Source organism: Bos taurus, chromosome 3 (genome assembly GCF_002263795.3).
Source record: "Bos taurus isolate L1 Dominette 01449 registration number 42190680 breed Hereford chromosome 3, ARS-UCD2.0, whole genome shotgun sequence".
In the NCBI taxonomy this organism is placed as follows: Eukaryota; Metazoa; Chordata; class Mammalia; order Artiodactyla; family Bovidae; genus Bos; species Bos taurus.
In genome coordinates, this window is record NC_037330.1 from 100,735,007 (window position 1) to 100,753,164 (window position 18,158).

The 18,158-nt window shown below is 44.5% G+C and overlaps 1 protein-coding gene across 1 annotated transcript; it reads left to right on the forward strand.

Annotated features, from left to right (window-relative positions):
• Positions 1–11,718: 11,718 nt before the first annotated feature.
• Positions 11,719–13,157, forward strand: LOC101903478 (small ribosomal subunit protein eS27-like). The gene has a single exon (XM_059885160.1). The coding sequence runs from the start codon at positions 11,756–11,758 to the stop codon at positions 12,008–12,010; it is 255 nt and encodes an 84-aa protein (XP_059741143.1). The 5' UTR covers positions 11,719–11,755; the 3' UTR covers positions 12,011–13,157.
• Positions 13,158–18,158: the final 5,001 nt, after the last annotated feature.

Below are 18,158 nucleotides of genomic sequence, written 5' to 3' on the forward strand. Positions count from 1 at the left end.
CAGAAAAAAAAGATCATGGCATCCAGTCCCATCACTTCATGGCAAATAGATGGAGAAACAGTAGAAACAGTGGCAGACTTTATTTTTGGGGGCTCCAAAATCACTGCAGATGGTGACTGCAGCCATGAAATTAAAAGACGCTTACTCCTTGGAAAGAAAGTTATGACCAAACTAGACAGCATATTCAAAAGCAGAGACATTACTTTGCCAACAAAGATCCATCTAGTTCAGGCTATGGTTTTTCCAGTAGTTGTGTATGGATGTGAGAGTTGAACTATAAAGAAAGCTGAGTGCCAAAGAATTGATGCTTTTGAACTTCAGTGTCGAAGACTTTCGAGTCCCTTGGACCACAAAGAGATCCAACCGGTCCATTCTAAAGCAAATCAGTCCTGGGTGTTCATTGGAAGGACTGATGCTAAAGCTGAAACTCCAGTGCTTTGGCCACGTGATGCGAAGAGCTGACTCATTTGAAAAGATCGTGATGCTGGGAAAGATTGAAGGCGAGAGGAGAAGGGGACGACAGAGGATGAGATGGTTGCATGGCATCAGCAACTCAGTGGACATGAGTTTGAGTAATCTCTGGGAGTTGGTGATGGACAGGGAAGCCTGGTGTGCTGCAGTTCATGGGGTCGCAAAGAGTTGGACATGACTGAGCAACTGGACTGAACTGAACTGATAGTATATGGCAAGACGCCAATTTTAGCCTGTGAACCTGGGCCCAATTGTGGGGTGAAAGGGCTACTCCTTCCTAGGCCTGAGCACTGGGAAGGCATTGGGAGGGTTCTGGCTTTGGTTGTAGATTCTGAGGGAAGGAACCATGGGAATAGGGTTCTGAGGGTTGGTACCTAAAATGTGATGTTCTGCCCCAGCTCTCATGATTAGGGCCCCAAGGGAGCAGCTTCCAAGTCTTTGGTCCAGGAGAAGGAATTTCCACTGAAAGGCCCCAGTTATGGACAAAGGGAACAGAAACAGGACCCTTGGCCCATCACTTTTGACCTGGGAGAGGGTAGATTTCTGGAGGCTAAGTTAGGGCTGTCTGAAAGAAAAGGGTGACCTCAACTGTGGCACGTTGCCCTGCAAGGGCACTGTGCTTGACTCGGGCCCGGGGCATAGACTGGGGTCTGGAGACCAGCTGGGAGTAGAAAACTAGACTCTAATTCCTGTAGCCCTGCTGGCGTCTGGCCATGCCCAACGTAGGACTCCTGTCCTCCTGGCATCAGGACCCTGCAGAAGTTTCCCAAGATGGGTCCTTGGAGCCTGGCAGGGATTGCACTCCTGCCAGGAGAAATATTAATAACCTCAGATATGCAGATGACACCACCCTTATGGCAGAAAATGAAGAACTAAAGAGCCTCTTGATGAAAGTGAAAGAGGAGAGTGAAAAAGTTGGCTTAAAGCTCAACATTCAGAAAACTAAGATCATGGCATCCAGTCCCATTACTTCATGGCAGATAGATGGGGAAACAGTGGAAACAGTGGCTGACTTTATTTTTCTGGGCTCCAAAATCACTGCAGATGGTGATTGCAGCCATGAAATTAAAAGACGCTTACTCCTTGGAAGGCAAGTTATGACCAAACTAGACAGCATATTAAAAAGCAGAGACATTACTTTGGCAACAAAGTTCCGTCTAGTCAAGGCTATTGGAGAAGGCAATGGCACCCCACTCCAGTACTCTTGCCTGGAGAATCCCATGGATGGAGGAGCCTGGTAGGCTACAATCCATGGGGTCGAGAAGAGTCAGACACCACTGATCGACTTCACTTTCACTTTTCACTTTCATGCATTGGAGAAGGAAATGGCAACCCACTCCAGTGTTCTTGCCTGGAGAATCCCAGGGACGGGGGAGCCTGGTAGGCTGCCGTCTATGGGGTAGCACAGAGTCGGACACGACTGAAACGACTTAGTAGTAGTAGTCAAGGCTATGGTTTTTCCAGTGGTCATGTATGGATGTGAGAGTTGGACTATAAAGAAAGCTGCGCATCGAAGAATTGATGCTTTTGAAGTGTGATGTTGGAGAAGACTCTTGAGAGTCCCTTGGACTGCAAGGAGATCCAACCAGTCCATCCTAAAGGAGATCAGTCCTGGGTGTTCATTGGAAGGACTGATGTTGAAGTTCAAACTCCAATACTTTGGCCACCTGATGCGAAAAGCTGACTCATTGGAACAGACCCTGATGCTGGGAAAGATTGAGGGCAGGAGGAGAAGAGAACGACAGAGGAAGAGATGGTTGGATGGCATCACTGACTCAATGGACATGGGTTTGGGTAGACTCCGGGAGTTGGTGAGGGACAGGGAGGCCAGACGTGCTGCTGTTCATGGGGTCGCAAAGATTCGGAAACGATGAGCGACTGAACTGACTGACTGACTGGGGCTACTGATGCTGAGGGTGGAGACCTGAGCAAACCGGCCTGTAGTACACGAGGGCGCGTGGTCCGAGAGGTGAGGTGGTGACGCCACGTCTAACACATCTGCCGTCTACAACGACAAGGACAGAAGAGGTCGAGGTGGGGGGTGTGGAGGGCCAAGAGGTCGAATTCGTGGAGCGCTCAGTCTAGGAAGCCGGCTATCCGAGGTGCCCTCTACCTCAGAGGAAATTCCGTTCCTCAGCAGCTTCCAACTCTTTCCCCGACCGCTTCCCCTCCCACTTTTCGCCTCTTTACTCACAAGAGCTCTCACGGTTCAAGCCCCTCCCACCCCTCTCCTCCCCGCCCCGTCCTTCCATGACCGCGCCCGACTCCGCCCTTCCCCGAGCCCGCCCCTCCCAAGCTCCGGACTTACTCTCTTCCTCAGAAACACGCTCCAGGAAGGTCCCGCCTTTCAGGCGGCGCCTCTTCCGGGCCCCCACCCTTTCAAGGAGACTCCCTTTGTAGCTCCCTCCTTTCTGGCTTTGCCCTCGCCCTTCTTCCGCATGATTCCGTTCTCCTTGAGTCCTTGACTTTTTATAAGGAGTGAGCTGGAAGACCTTAAAGAAGGTGACTTTGTGCGTGTGTGTGTGTGTGTGTGTGGTAAAATACACATAATATTTACCATGTTCCGTTTTTAAGATACAGTTCAGTGGCATTGAGTACATTCGTGTTGTGCAACCAGCACCTCTTCCAAGTACAGAACCCTTTTTCCACAGCTGAAGCGCTACCCATTAGATAATTCTCCACTCGCCCCTCCCCCCAGCCGCTGGCACCCACACTTCTATTTTTCTGTCTCTGTTATAATTTTGACTACTCTAGGTACCTCATGTAAGTGAAATTGGGCAGTGTGTGTTTGGTTTATTTCATTTAGCTTGTTGCCTGTAAGTTTCATCCATGTTGTAACATGTCAGAATTCCGAGTTGGTGACTTTTTAATTAATTCTTGAAGGAAGTGTGGGGCAAGAGGAACAAACGTAAAGGCTCAGAGGCAGGAATGGGGCTGGTGTGCTGGAGCAAAGGACCAGTGAAGCTGGAAGAAGATAGGGAGGAGAGGTAATAGTGGTTTTTAGCCTGTTAGGACTTTGGCTTTTACTCCTCTGAGTAAGATGGGCTTCCTTGGTGGCTCAGATGGTAAAGAATCTGCTTGCAATGTGGGAGATACAGGTTTGATCCCTGGGTAGGGAAGATGCCCTGGAAAAGGGAATGGCTACCCACTCTAGCATTCTTGCCTGGAGAATCCCATGAACAGAGAGGAGCCTGGTGGGCTACAGGCCATGGGGTCTCAGAGAGTCTGACAGGACTGAGTGACTAACACTCGCTTAAAAAAAAAACACTTTCATTTTCTAACAAGATAGGAAGCCATTGGAGGTTTTAAGATGAAGGCTGACATATCAGACTACATTTTCATTGAACCTAGCTGGCTGCTGAGTTGATAATAGGCTGGAGGGGTGCCAGGGCAGACTGGGGAGGCCAGTGAAGAAACTGTTGCTTCTAACATTGTCTGGAGGTCTAGGGAAGGCTTCCAGGGGAAGCTGAGACCAGATTTTTAAGTAGGAATTGACAAGGTGAGGGGTAACTTTATGTGTTGGAGGTTGGTAGTGAAGTGCTCCAGGTGGAGGACACAGGTTATACAAAGGCCTGGGAGGTGAGAGCAAGTGTAGATGATTCGCAGTTGTTAGTACAGTTGACCCTTGAACAACATGAGTTTAAACTTACATGCAGGTCCACTCATATGCGGGGTTTTTTCAGTAAATACATACTGTTGTTGTTCAGTCCCTAAGTTGTGTCTGACTCTATGCAACCCCATAGACTGTAAAACGTCAGTCTTCCCTGTCCTTCGTCATCTCCCAGAGTATGCTCAAACTTATGTACACTGAGTTAGTGATGCCATCTAACCATCTCATCCTGTGTCGTCCTCTTCTCCTCCTGCCTTCAACCTTTCCTAGCTTCAGGGTCTTTTCCAATGAATCAGTTCTTAACATCAAGTGGCCAGAGTATTGGAGCTTCAGCATGAGTCCTTCCAATGAGTATTCAGGGTTGATTTCATCTAGGATTGACTGGTTTGATTTCCTTGCTGTCCAAGGGACTCTCAGGAGTCTTCTCCAACACCACAGTTCAAAAGCATCAGTTCTTCAATGCTCAGTCTTCTTTATGGTCCAACTCTCACATCCATACATGACTACTGGAAAAATCATAGCTTTGAGTATATGAACCTTTGTCAGCAAAGTGATGTCTCTGCTTTTTAATGTGCTGTCTAGATTTGTCATAGCTTTCATACAAGGAGCAAGCGTCTTTTAATTTCATGGCTGTAGTCACTGTCCGCCATGATTTTGGAGCCCAGGAAAGTAATATCTGCCACTCTTTCCATTTTCCCCCTATCTGTTTGCCGTGAAGTGATGGGATCAGATGCCGTGATCTTAGGTTTTTGAATGCTGAATTTTAAACCAGCTTTTGCACTCTTCTCTTTCACCTTCATCAAGAGGCTCTTTAGCTCCTCTTCACTTTCTGCCTTTAGGGTGATATCATCTGCATATCTGAGGGTGATCTTGATTTCAGTGTGTGAGTCATCCAGCCCAGCATTTCCTATGATGTACTCTGCGTATAAGTTAAATAAACAGGGTGACAGGATACAGTCTTGACATACCCTTTCCCCAATTTGGAACCAGTCTGTTGTTCCATGTCCAGTTCTAATTGTTGCTTCTTGTCCTGCATACAGGTTTCTCAGGAGGCAGGTAAGGTGGTCTGTCTGGTATTCCCATCTCTTTAAGAATTTCCCAGTTTGTTGTGATCCACTCAGTCAAAGGCTTTAGCATAGTCAGTGAAGCAGAAGTAGATGTTTTCTGGAAGTCTCTTGCTTTTTCCACGATCCAGTGGATGTTGGCAATTTGATCTCTGGTTTCTCTGCCTTTTCTAAATTCATCTTGTACATCTGGACGTTCTCGATTCACATACTGTTGAAACCTAGCTTGAAGGATTTCAAGCATTACCTTGCTAGCATGTGAAATGAGCAGAATTGTGCGGTTTAAACATTCTTTGGCATTGCTTTTCTTTGGGATTGTAATGAAAACTTACCTTTTCCAGTCCTGTGGCCACTGCTGAGTTTTCCAAATTTGCTGGCATATAGAGTGCAGCACTTTAACAGCATCATTGTTTAGGATTTGAAATAGCTCAACTGGAATTCCATCACCTCCACTAGCTTTGTTTGTAGTAATGCTTCCTAAGGCCCACTTGACTTCACACTCCAGGATGTCTGGCTCTAGGTGAGTGATTATTACACCATCATGGTTATATGAGTCATTAAGACCTTTTTGGGTAAAGTTCTTATGTGTATTCTTGCCACCTCTTCTTAATCTCTTCTGCTTCTGTTAGGTCCATACCATTTCTTTCCTTTATTGTGCCTATCTTTGCCTGAAATGGTTCCTTGGTATAATTTTCTTGAAGAGTTTTCTAGTCTTTCCCATTCTTTTGTTTTCCTCTATTTCTTTGCATTGTTTACTTAAGAAGACTTTCTTATTTCTCCTTGCTATTCTGCATTCAGTTGAGTATATCTTTTGCTTTCTTCTTTGCTTTCCCTTTCTCTTCTCAGCTATTTGTAAGTCCTCCTCAGACAATCATTTTGCCTTCTTGCATTTCTTTTTCTTTGTGATGGTTTTGGCATCATAATACACATACTATATATAAATACATACTGTATTAGTACATCATCCATGGTATGTTGAATCTGAGGATTGGAACAGCAGATATGGGGGGCTGACTATAAAGTTATATGCAGATTTTACAGGAATTTCCCACTGTGCAGAGATTGTCACCCCAACCCCATCCGTTCCTTCACCACCTGTGTTGTTCATGCATGCTAAATCGCTTCAGTTGTGTCTGACTCTTTGTGACCCTATGGACTGTAGCCCGCCAGGCTCCTCCATCCATGGGATTCTCCAGGCAAGAATACTAGATTGGGTTGCCATGCCCGACCCAGGGATCTTCCCGACCCAGGGATTGAACCCGTGACTCTTATGTCTCCTGAATTGTCAGGCAGCTTCTTTACCACTAGTGCCACCTGGGAAGCCCTATGTTGTTCAGGGGTCAACTAATTAAACCCCTAGATTGGGAGCTTCCTGGGAGGGTGGGAGTGGCGGAATGTGTTTTCATTTCCATAGCCCTAGGGCCAGGCTCTGAAGACCTGCTGGACTAACAAGGGCACTGGATCCTACCAACACTCACATCATCAGTGACACTGATGTGATACTGGCAATCCATTCCAGCATTCTTGCTTTGAGAATCCCATGGACAGAGGAGCCTGGTGGGCTACAGTCCATAGGGTCACACAGAGTCGGACACAACTCAAGTGACTTAGCATGCATGCATGAACAACACAGGTGGTGAAGAAAAGGATAGAGTTGGGGTGACAATCCCTGCACAGTTGGAAATCCCTTTAAAATTAGTGAACTTGCTTTACTGATTTTCCTCTCTCTCCTATATATCTTTACTCTTTCCCTCTTAAGAGATCAATAGTTCTCTCTCATCTAGAATCTTCCATTCTGTAGTCAGATGTGTCATCTATTTTGCCACTGCACCCCCTGCTCTGTCTCTCATCTTAAAAAGAGAAAAGAACCCAAACTGTTCCTTTCTCTTCTATCCTGCTTACTTCTACAACTGTTTCTGTGTAATTCTCCTCCCTTTCACAGTCAAACTTGTGAAAATAAGTTTTCTAAAAGTAAAGTTGACTTACAATATTGTGCTAGTTTCAGGTGTATAGCAGGGTGATTGAGTTATATATATATATATATTTTTTTTCAGATTATTTTCCTTCTCCCCCCATCCCCTTCCCCTTTGGTAACCATAAGTTTGTTTTCTATGTCTGTGAGTCTGTTTCTGTTTTGTATTTTTCAAGATTCCACATATAAGTGATACATAATATCTGTCTTTCTCTTCTAACTTCACCTTGTGTGATATTCTCTAGGTTCATGAATGTTGCTGCAAATGGCAATATTTCATTCTTTTTATGGCTGACTAATATTCCATCGTGTATATATACATATGCTGCTACTGCTAAATCGCTTCAGTCGTGTCTGACTCTGTGCGACCCCATAGATAGCCGCCCACCAGGCTCCCCCGTCCCAGGGATTCTCCAGGCAAGAACACTGGAGTGGGTTGCCATGTCCTTCTCCAATGCATGAAACTTAAAAGTGAAAGTGAAGTCGCTCAGTCGTGTCCGACTCCAGCCTGGTGGGCTGCAGTCCATGGGGTCGCTAGGAGTCGGACACGACTGAGTGACTTCACTTTCACTTTTAAGTTTCATGCATTGGAGAAGGACATGGCAACCCACTCCAGTGTTCTTGCCTGGAGAATCCCTGGGACGGGGGAGCCTGGTGGGTGGCCATCTATGGTGTCACACAGAGTCGGACACAACTGAAGCGACTTAGCAGCAGCAGCAGCAGCATACATACATATATATATATATACACACACACACACTAACAAATTTATTGGCTGCAGAGGGTCCTAGCTGTGGGACATGGGATCTTCCTTGCATCATGAGAGACCTTCTGTTGAGGTTCGTGGACGCTCTAGCTGTGGCACACAGGCTCCGGAGCATGCAGGCTCAGTGGCTGCACTGCCCAGCTTAGTTGCTTTGTGGCATGTGGTATTTTTAGTTCCCCAACCAGGTATCCCATGTCTCCTGCATGGCAGGGCAGATTTTTAACCCCTGGGCCACCAGAGAAGTCCCCTACATTATTTTTTTTTGATTTAACATTATTTCATGGAACTAACATATGCAAAGTAAAAAAATGAGAACAAAAAATGATTTTCCAAGTACTTTTTTCTTTCTAGTATTTCATTTATTTAATAAATATTTGTTATACTCATACTATATATGAGGAAGTTTACGATCTGCTAAGAACACACACACACATTTGACATTGCTTCTACTTTTAATCTAATTATGGATAATGAGTGTTTGTAATAAGAACAAAACCTTCTGTAACACACATTAACTCATTAAGCAAAAATACTATAAATTTGTCTACTTTGTGGATGAGGAGACTGAGGCAAAGAAGAGTTAAATAATTTGCCAAGTCAGCAAATCAGACAGCTGGTAAATGGAGAGGATGGAATTTCAAAATTTTTTAAATTTACAAATTTTTTTTATTTTTTTTATTTTTTTTAGTTTCTTAATCATTACAGTGCATTTTTCTTTTTGGGATTTTTGTTTACTTGTGTTTTGGCCATGCCTCATGGTTTGCAGAATCTTAGTTCCCCAACCAGGGATTGAACCCCGGCCCATGGGAGTGAAAGTGCTGTCTTAACCACTAGACTGCCAGGGGATTCCCTGGATGTATCTGTTTGAATTAGAGTTTTCATCTTTCCCTGATAACCTGCCCAGGAGCAGAATTGCTGGATTGCATGGTAGCTCTATTTTTAGCTTTTTAAGGAAGCCCCATACTGTTTTCTATGATGGCTGTACCAATTTACATTCCCACCACCAGTGTAGGAGCATTCCCTTTTCTGCACACCTTCTCCAGCATTTATGATTTTTTGGATAATGGCCATTCTGACCAATGTGAGTTGGTACTTCACTGTAGTTTTGATTTGCATTTCTCTAATAATTAACGATGTTGAACATCTTTTCATGTGCCTGCTGACCATGTGTATGTCTTCTTTGGAGAAATGTCTATTTAAGTCTGCTGCCCATTAAAATAGTTATATCAATTATTACATAGATATATAAATTACATAAATTTTCACTGTACATTGCTCGCAATAAAGATCCAAACATAAGAAAAACCATAAAATGAAAAGTAAAATTCTTACATTGACTACTCTGCAGAAGTAACCACTATGAAGAGTTTCTTATGTATCCACTTTAAGTATTTTCTGTTCATTTATACAAGCATATATATGGCATACTTTTTTCCTTGCTAAATCCAGTCTTAGGTATGTATCCATTTCAATACATATCAATCTAACATGTTCTTTTTAATGGACATATAACATCCTGTCGCATGGATGTATTACAGCTAATTTAACCAGCCCCCTGTTGATGAATGTGTTAGTTGTATTTCACTTTAGCTATTTATAAAATGTCACAGTAAACACCCTTTCTGTAAGTCATTGTACATGGGTAAAGTACATTTATAGTCTAACTTCTTGGAAGTAGAATTGTTGGGATAAAGACTATGTGTGTTTTTAATTTTCATAAGTTCTGCCTAATTGCCATTCCAAAAAGTTGTACCTAATTACACTCTCACATTCTTAAAGTCACTAGCACATCCATCTGCCTGAAGTGCTAGGGCTTCCCTGGTAGCTCAGTGGTAAAGAACCCGCCTGCCAATGCAGGAGACAAAAGATTTGATCCTTGGGTCAGGAAGATCCCCTGGAGGAGGGCATGGCAACCACTCCAGTATTCTTGCTTAGAGAATCCCATGGACAGAGGAGCCTGGCAGACTACAGTCCATGGGGTTACAAAGAGTTGGACATGACTGAAGTGATATAGCACACACACTCTCACTGGTAAGTTGCAATAGTTTAGCCAAATTTATTGAAAGAATTGGCTTCAGTTACTTTCTCCACCTCTTTACCTCCTGTTCACAGCACAACTCACTCTAACTTGACTTCTCTCCATCATTCCACTTTAAAAGGATCTAAGGTTACTAATGATCTTCATGTTGTCCAGTCAACAATTTCCGGATCTCATCTCACTGCCTCTCAGAAATGTTTTATGGGGTTGACCACACTTTTCTTTCTGAAACACTCTGGCCCTGGCTTTTATAATACCATACTTGCCTGGTCTTCCTCTGCCCACTTGTAAAGGTTGGTGCTGCTCAGGGCTTCAGTTACCATCTGCAAGTGTATGACCCCCACATTATTTCCATCTTCCTAACCTGGAGAAGACTCTTGAGAGTCCCATGGACTGCAAGGAGATCAAACCAGTCAATCCTAGAGGAAATCAACCCTGAATACTCATTGGAAGGACTGATGCTGAAGCTGAAGCTCCAATACTTTGGCCAGCTGATGTGAAGAGCCAACTCATTGGAAAAGACCCCAATGCTGGGAAAGATTGAAAGCTAAAGGCGAAGAGGGCAGCAGAGGATGAGATGGTTAGGTAGCATCACTGACCCAAAGGATAGGAATTTGAGCAAACTCTGGGAAATGGTGGAGGACTAAGGAGGCTGGTGTGCTGCAGTCCTTGGGGTTGCAGAGTTGGACACAATTTAGTGACTGAACAACAACAAATCTTTATTCACATGCTTATTTGCCATCTTGACGTGGATGTCCCATGGGTCCCTTAGATTCCATGTGTCCAACATCATTCTCCTTCTTGTGCTTCCATTGCAGCAGCTGTCCCACTGCTGTCCAGTGATCCTAGCCAGAAACCTGCAAGTCATTTTTGAATTTCACTGTTCCTCAACCCTCACCTCCAATCAATTACCATGTTTCTGCCCATTTGTCTCCATAACATCTCTCAAACCATCATCTCATTATCTTCCTGCACCATCCAGGTCCAGACTGTGGACCATCTGGACACTGCAGTGATCTTCTAATTGCCTCCCTGGCTTTAGACTTAATACTCTCCAAGCCAGAGTAAGCTTTGAAAAATGCAGGTTTGATTATGTTATTGCTGTTTAATCGGTAAGTTGTGTCTGACTTTTGTGACCCCATGGACTGTAGCCTGCCAGGCTCCTCTGTCCATAGGCTTTCCCAGGAAAGAATACTGGAGTGGGTTGCCATTGCCTTCTGCAGGGGCTCTTCCCGACCGAAGGATTGAACCCGCAGCTTCTGCATTACAGGCGTATTTTTTACCACTGAGCCACTGGGGAAGCCCTATTATGTTACTGTCCTGCTTAAAACCCTTCACTAAGTTCTGATTGCACTTAGGGTAAAGACCAAAAAAAAAAAAACCTGAGAGACAAAAATCCCCTGACTTTTTTTTATAGGCCCTAGTAACCCTCCCAACTTCTGTTGTCATCACTGACTCCCTCCTTCATACTGTGATTAGCTTCTTGGATGTTTTATGCTCCTTCCCACTCAGAGTTTTTGTCTTTGCTATTTCTTCCTGCCTGGAATACTCTTTCCCTCCTGCCTTGACCTAGCAAATACCTCAATAGGTGGTGGTGGTGGTTTAGTCGCTAAGTCGTGTCCATCTCTTGCAACCCCATGGACTGTAGCCTGTCAGGCTCATCTGTCCATGGGATTCTCCAGGCAAGAATACTGGAGTGGGTTGCCATTTCCTTCTCCAACCTCATGTCTCAACATAAATTTAACTTGTTTGATGCCGCGTGCTTCGTCGCGTGCTGCTCGCTGGGGTTGTCGCCTTAGAGATCTGCACGGGCTGGGCTTGCGAAAGGATCAACATGCCTTTAGCTAGAGATTTACTGCATCCTTCCTTGGACGAGGAAAAGAAAAAACATAAAAAGAAACGGCTGGTTCAAAGTCCAAATTCTTACTTCATGGATGTAAAATGTCCAGGGTGCTACAAGATTACCACGGTCTTCAGCCATGCTCAGACAGTAGTGCTTTGCGTAGGCTGTTCAACAGTGCTGTGCCAGCCAACAGGAGGAAAGGCCAGACTCACAGAAGGCTGTTCATTTAGAAGGAAGCAACACTAATGATCCACACAACTTCCTGAATTTGTGTTCTATCGCAGAAAGCCTTATCAGTTCAGTAATTCCAGTTAATCTACCAAGATAATGTAATTACATTTAATTTTGTAAGGTATATAGCAACACTCTCCTATTTTGGTGTCAGTTTTTCAATAAAGTTTTGATTATGGGCAAAAAAAAAAAAATTTAACTTGTTTGAGGATGTCTTCCAAGACCCCCAGGTGCCGGGAGCCAGCGAGAAACATTCCACTCGTGACAAAGGTCATGAGGAAGGAGGCTCGGCATATGCAAAGGCGGGATCGAGCCTCAGGAATCCCCCCGGATATTCTCGAGCATCTACCCCCAAAAAACCAGAGTCTGCCTACTTTATTGCTTTGTGCTCTCACCTCTGACTTTACTGGGGACTGTCCCCCACCACCATCTCGCTCTCTCTGTCAAAGAGTTAACTTACAACTCCAATTAATAAAGTTCCTGGGCAATTAGGAGTGTTTAAATCCAAACCCCTCAGATGGCTCTCTAACTCGCCTGACAAGTTTACCCGGACTCCTACAGCTATGCATACGATTGTTTACAGTCTCCCAGCCTCGAGAGGCACGGGAAGCCTAAGATATTCAAATAGCTTAGAACCTCTCAGAGAGTTAGAAACTGTCAGAACAAACTAGTAAAAGATTTCATTGATGAGCCAATGCTTGCTGCCAAGTTTTCACATCCTCTGAATTGTATCCTTGTATATGTATTAATTAATAGTTGGTATGTAGAAAAAATAAGTAGTGGCCTTGGTGTTAGTAACTTTAGACCCTTAAGGTAATAAATTCTTTCCTTTGTTGTAAACCCGTTACACATCCACCCTATAGGAATGCAATTTTATCTTCGGAAGATGGAGCCAAACCTTAAAATAATTACTCTTAGAGAAAATAAGTCTTACGGTTGATAAGTCTTTGTTAGGAGCCATAAAATGTTAATAGGCCTTCTGGCCAGAAGATGATGTATACCATTGGTATACGATAAGTTTGCAGGAAAGAAACCCTGGTTTTTGATAAGGATCAAAAACTGCTGACTTTGCATCCCCTATTATCCTCTATGTGTAACTTAGGGTAACTTAGGGTATAAAAACCCCTGTTGAAAATAAAGCTACGGGCCTTGTTCACCAGCGCTTGGTCTCCCTATGTCATTCTTTCTTTTCACATTCTGACTGAAGTCTCCCATCTGGAGCGTGGATATCCTCTGCGACCATTTATTTGCCTGGGCTTCTAAGACCCACTCGAGAAGGTGTCTAAGGTGGGGCACCTTCCTCTATTCGAGAGGGCGCCTGTGGCCTCCGTGGTCAGAGCTAACCTGGTGTCATGGGTTATATTGATTTTCCACGTAAACCAAGCTACTCAGCCTCTTTTCTCCACTGAATTTTCCTACTGAGCTATCCTCATTCTATTACTCTTATATTTCTAATTAGCATATAAATAGTCACCTAGGCCGTCTCTTCTTCGAATACCCTGGATCAGCCGGGGCTGGACCTCGGCACCCAGGACTTGTGCCTAGTGCTTAATACAAGGGTTGGCACATGGTGAGAGCTCAATAATAAATATTTACTAAACTAACTAATTTCAAATCCTAAAAGATGGTGCTGTGAAAGTGCTGCGCTGCACTCAATATGCCAGAAAATTTGGAAAACTCAGCAGTGGCCTCAGGACTGGAAAAAGTCAGTTTTCATTCTAGTCCTAAAGAAAGGCAATACCAAAGAATGCTCAAACTACCACACAATTGCACTCATCTCACATGCTAGTAAAGTAATGCTCAAAATTCTCCAAGCCAGGCTTTAACAGTATGTGAACTGTGAACTTCCAGATGTTCCAGCTGGATTTAGAAAAGGCAGAGGAACCAGAGATCAAATTGCCGACATCCATTGGATCATCAAAAAAGCAAGAGTTCCAGAAAAACATCTACTTCTGCTTTATTGACTATGTCAAAACCTTTGACTATGTGTACGCAACAAACTGGAAAATTCTTCAAGAGATGGGAATACCAGACCACCTGACCTTCCTCCTGAGAAATCTATATGCAGGTCAAGAAGCAACAGTTAGAACAGGACATGGAACAACAGACTGGTTCCAAATTGGGTAAGGAGTATGTCAAAGCTGTATATTGTCACCCTACTTATTTAACTTATATGCAGAGTACATCATGAGAATGCTGGACTGGATGAAGCACAAGCTGGAATCAAGATTGCGGGGAGAAATATCAATAACCTCAGATATGCAGATGACACCACCCTTATGGCAGAAAGTGAAGAGGATCTAAAGAGCCTCTCGATGAAAGTGAAAGGAAAGTGAAAAAGTTGGCTTAAAACTCAACATTCAGAAAACAAAGATCATGGCATCCAGTCCCATCCCTTCATGGCAAATAGATGGGGAAGCAATGGAAACAGTGACAGAATATTTTTGGGGGCCCCAAAATCGCTGCAGATGGTAACTGCAACCATGAAATTAAAAGACGCTTACTCCTTGGAAGAAAAGTTATGACCAACCTAGACAGCATATTGAAAAGCAGAGACATTACTTTGCCAACAAAGGTCCATCTAGTCAAAGCTATGATTTTTCCAGTAGTCATGTATGGATGTGAGAGTTGGACTATAAAGACTATAAAGCTGAGCGCTGAAGAATTGATGCTTTTGAACTGTAGTGTTGGAGAAGACTCTTGAGAGTTCCTTGGACAGCAAGGAGATCTAACCAGTCCATCCTAAAGGAAATCAGTCTTGAACATTCATTGGAAGGACTGATGCTGAAACTCCAATACTTTGGCCACCTGATGTGAAGAACTGACTCATTAGAAAAGACCCTCATGCTCAGAAAGATTGAAGGCGGGAGGAGAAGGGGATGACAGAGGGATAAGATGGTTGGATGGCATCACCAATTCAATGGACATGAGTTTGAGTAAACTCTGGGAGTTAGTGATGGACAGGGAGGCCTGGCATACTGCTGTCCATGGGGTTGCAAAGAGTCGACGACAGAGCGACTGAATTGACTTGAACAGAGCGACTGAATTGACTTGAACTGAAAGGAACTAACCAACTAAGGCCTCAGGGGCCAGGTAGGTGGTTACCAGCCTGTAGTTTTTCACACAGACTCTAGGTGTCGCCCTTGACTTCAGTTTAACTAGGCTTTGGCTGGGAACCTAGAAGGAAGGGTGGAGTTGATGCCCAGTCTGGCTCATCAGTCCAGCAAACTGGGAGAGATTATGGGAATCCCAGCTATTTTCCAGGTCTCACACCTTCTCCATCTGTTCTGGGTCAACTCTCTTGATAGGGTGACCAATCATACCAGGTTTCCCAAAGCTGAACTTCAGGCAACTCGAGAGTATTGGTCACCAAACCATGGACAGAGGGGCTGAAACCCAAACATATGTACTAGACTAAGCTCCAAGCCCAGCAGGAAAGATACTCTAACCCAGCCAAGCTCCTTACAGCAGCATCACTAGTGGGCTGACTCTGTTGCCTGGCGGTTGTAAGCATTTAGAGAGAGAAAGTGTATATACTTTAAATGAATGGAAAGAGACCAACTTATAGGGCTCCCCTGGTGGTTCAGTGGTAAAGAATCTGCCTGCCAATAGGGGAGACACAAATTCAACCCCTGATCGGGGAAGATCCCACATGCCATGGAGCAACTAAGCCCCTTTGCCACAACAATTGAGCCTGTGTTCTGGAGCCTGGAAGCCACCACTACTGAAGCCAGTGTGCCCTGGAGCCCATGCTTGGCAACAAGAGAAACGACTGCGATGAGAAGCCTGAGCATTGCATCTGTAGAATAGCCCCTGCTCATCTCAACTAGAGAAAAGCCCGCACAGCAACAAAGACCCAGGACAGCCATAAATAAATAAAATCTTTTGAAAAATTAAACAAAAGAGACCAACTTATATCTGACGATATCTACCATTTATTGAGTACCACTGAGCATAACATACTGATTTATACCTTTTCAAATCCTCACAGAAACCCTAAGAATACAGAAGATTATTCTTTCAGTGATTAGAAAACAGACTCAGAGAAGTCAAGTGACCAGCCCAGGTTACAGAGCTATTAAATAACATGGTGAAATTCAAACCCATGTCTGTCCAAGTATAAAGCTCCTGTTATTTTCACTGAATCTTTAGCCTGGCCGTTTTCTTCCTTCTCTGGTCACCATTTGAGAGCCCCAGGGGTGTGAGGAGGAGGCAAGAGGCAGGTGTGGGTGGAAGGGATTGAGGAAGAGGGTCTGTGATCAGAGCCTGCATAGGAGTGGGGGATCCACATAGCACTGAGAGTTTGCCTGTCCACACAAGAGAAGTCTCTGCTGTCTTGAAGTAGAGGTGGGCATAGCCTGTGGACTCTAGGGAGCCCCCTTCACAGGCTCTTCTCCTGACACCAGGCTATATATTCAAGGCTGTGTTTCCCAGAGTCAAGGGTAAACCCAGCCACGTCTTACCTGCTTGCAAATGGACATCTGAACATGAATCACAGAGGAGGAGCCATCAGGAGCTAGCCATAAACTTAAACTTGATAAGTGAGGGATGGGTAGGGCCTGGACAAGGGCCATGGTAAGTACAGTGCCTTGCCTAGAGTTTGGGCTCAGTGAATGGTTGCAATTAATGATATAGCCAATTGCCTCTCTTTCTCAGAGATATTTGTAAGGCTGTTTTATTTTTGCCCGGGTGGTCATTTAGGAATTGAGCTGCTTTTGAATAAATAACAAGAGTTGGTTGTGTGGAAGTATGAGCAGAGGCCTGACTGGTTGTGTGGAGGAATGGGCAGAGGCCTGACTAGGCTAGACAGTGGTCAGAGCCCTGTGGGCACTTTTTGGTCTGGCAGCCAGATGTCCACTCCACAGAAGGTATGAAAAGCCAGACTTGGATTCTTTTACATTAAAAAAAAAAATGCAGACATCCCTCAAGAATTTTAAGTTCTTTGGCATGAAGGTGCTTTGGGCTGTGCTGTTTTACTTTATTTTATTGGTAGTGTCCAAAGACTTTTGGGGTGCAAGATCTGTCCTGGACCATCTTGGGCTCAGACCTGGTGTTGGTGTAGCCTGGTGTCCCATGGCCAAGTTCTGCCCTGTGACTCCTCTCTAAAGCCAAGCCATCAGACGGATGGTGCCTGAGACAGACCTGGGCTATGTCTCTGCTCTTCCCTAGCTGGCCTTCCACCTTCCACCAGAGAACTGGGCATTGTACATATGGAAGCCTGGGGGTCTGGGCATGAAGCTGGGCCAGAGAATAGAGAAACTTTGAGTAAGCTGCCTTGTCTACAAGACTCCTCTGTCCTTCATTCTGAAAATGCCTGGTCTGTACCACCTATGATGAAAGAGTGTTGTGAAAGTCACCAATACTGCACCATCACATTGATGTGGGGCCTCTTGCCAGGAGCTCGTGGAAGACAGTGACATGTGCGGTAGAAAGCACATGGCTTTAGGGTCAGTCAGAATCGGTCCTGCTACTTTCTTGCTGGGTGACTTTGGGAAAGTTACTCAACCTCTCTGAGTCTTGGAATCCTCAATCAATAAATAGGGATAATAATAACATCTATGTCATAAGTTTGTTTTGAGGTCCAAATTTGCCCACCAATTTATATGAAAATATGATATTTATTGAGTGCTTATTATGTGGCAGGTCATGTTTAAGTGCTTTTAGTATGAACTCACATAACACTATGGGTTATGTACTTCCACTGTCTGTGTGTTACAGATGCAAAACAGACTCAAGGAGTGTAAGTAACTGGCCCACACTGGCAAATAGCAGAGCCAGGATTTGGACCCAGACAGTCAGGCTCCAGTTCACACACACTTAACTACCAAACCATGATGCCATATGGAGTCAGGCTGAATAAAGAAGAGCTATTATGATCACAGTAATTTAGCATTAAGTGCTTTTTATATCCATGGTGCTAAGTGTTAATTATTAGTGTATTTGGATGCAACATTTATCCTTTCTGTTCCTATTTCTTCCACAGCCATGGCAACAAAGAGCCTTGTGCTCACTACAGCGGAGCATCCTGCCTTTGTCCAATCCAGCCCAGTGCGTCAGTCTCTGCAAATAACAAAAGATGTGGCCACTCGGCTGCTTGTCCCTGCCCCCACCAGAATACCGAGAGAGGCTGAGGCCTCCCCAACTGGAACTGAGCTAGGAGAGC

Coding starts and splice junctions, on each gene's coding strand:
- LOC101903478 (XM_059885160.1), top strand. CDS start 11,756: ATGCCTTTAGCTAGAGATTTACTGCATCCTTCCTTGGACGAGGAAAAG.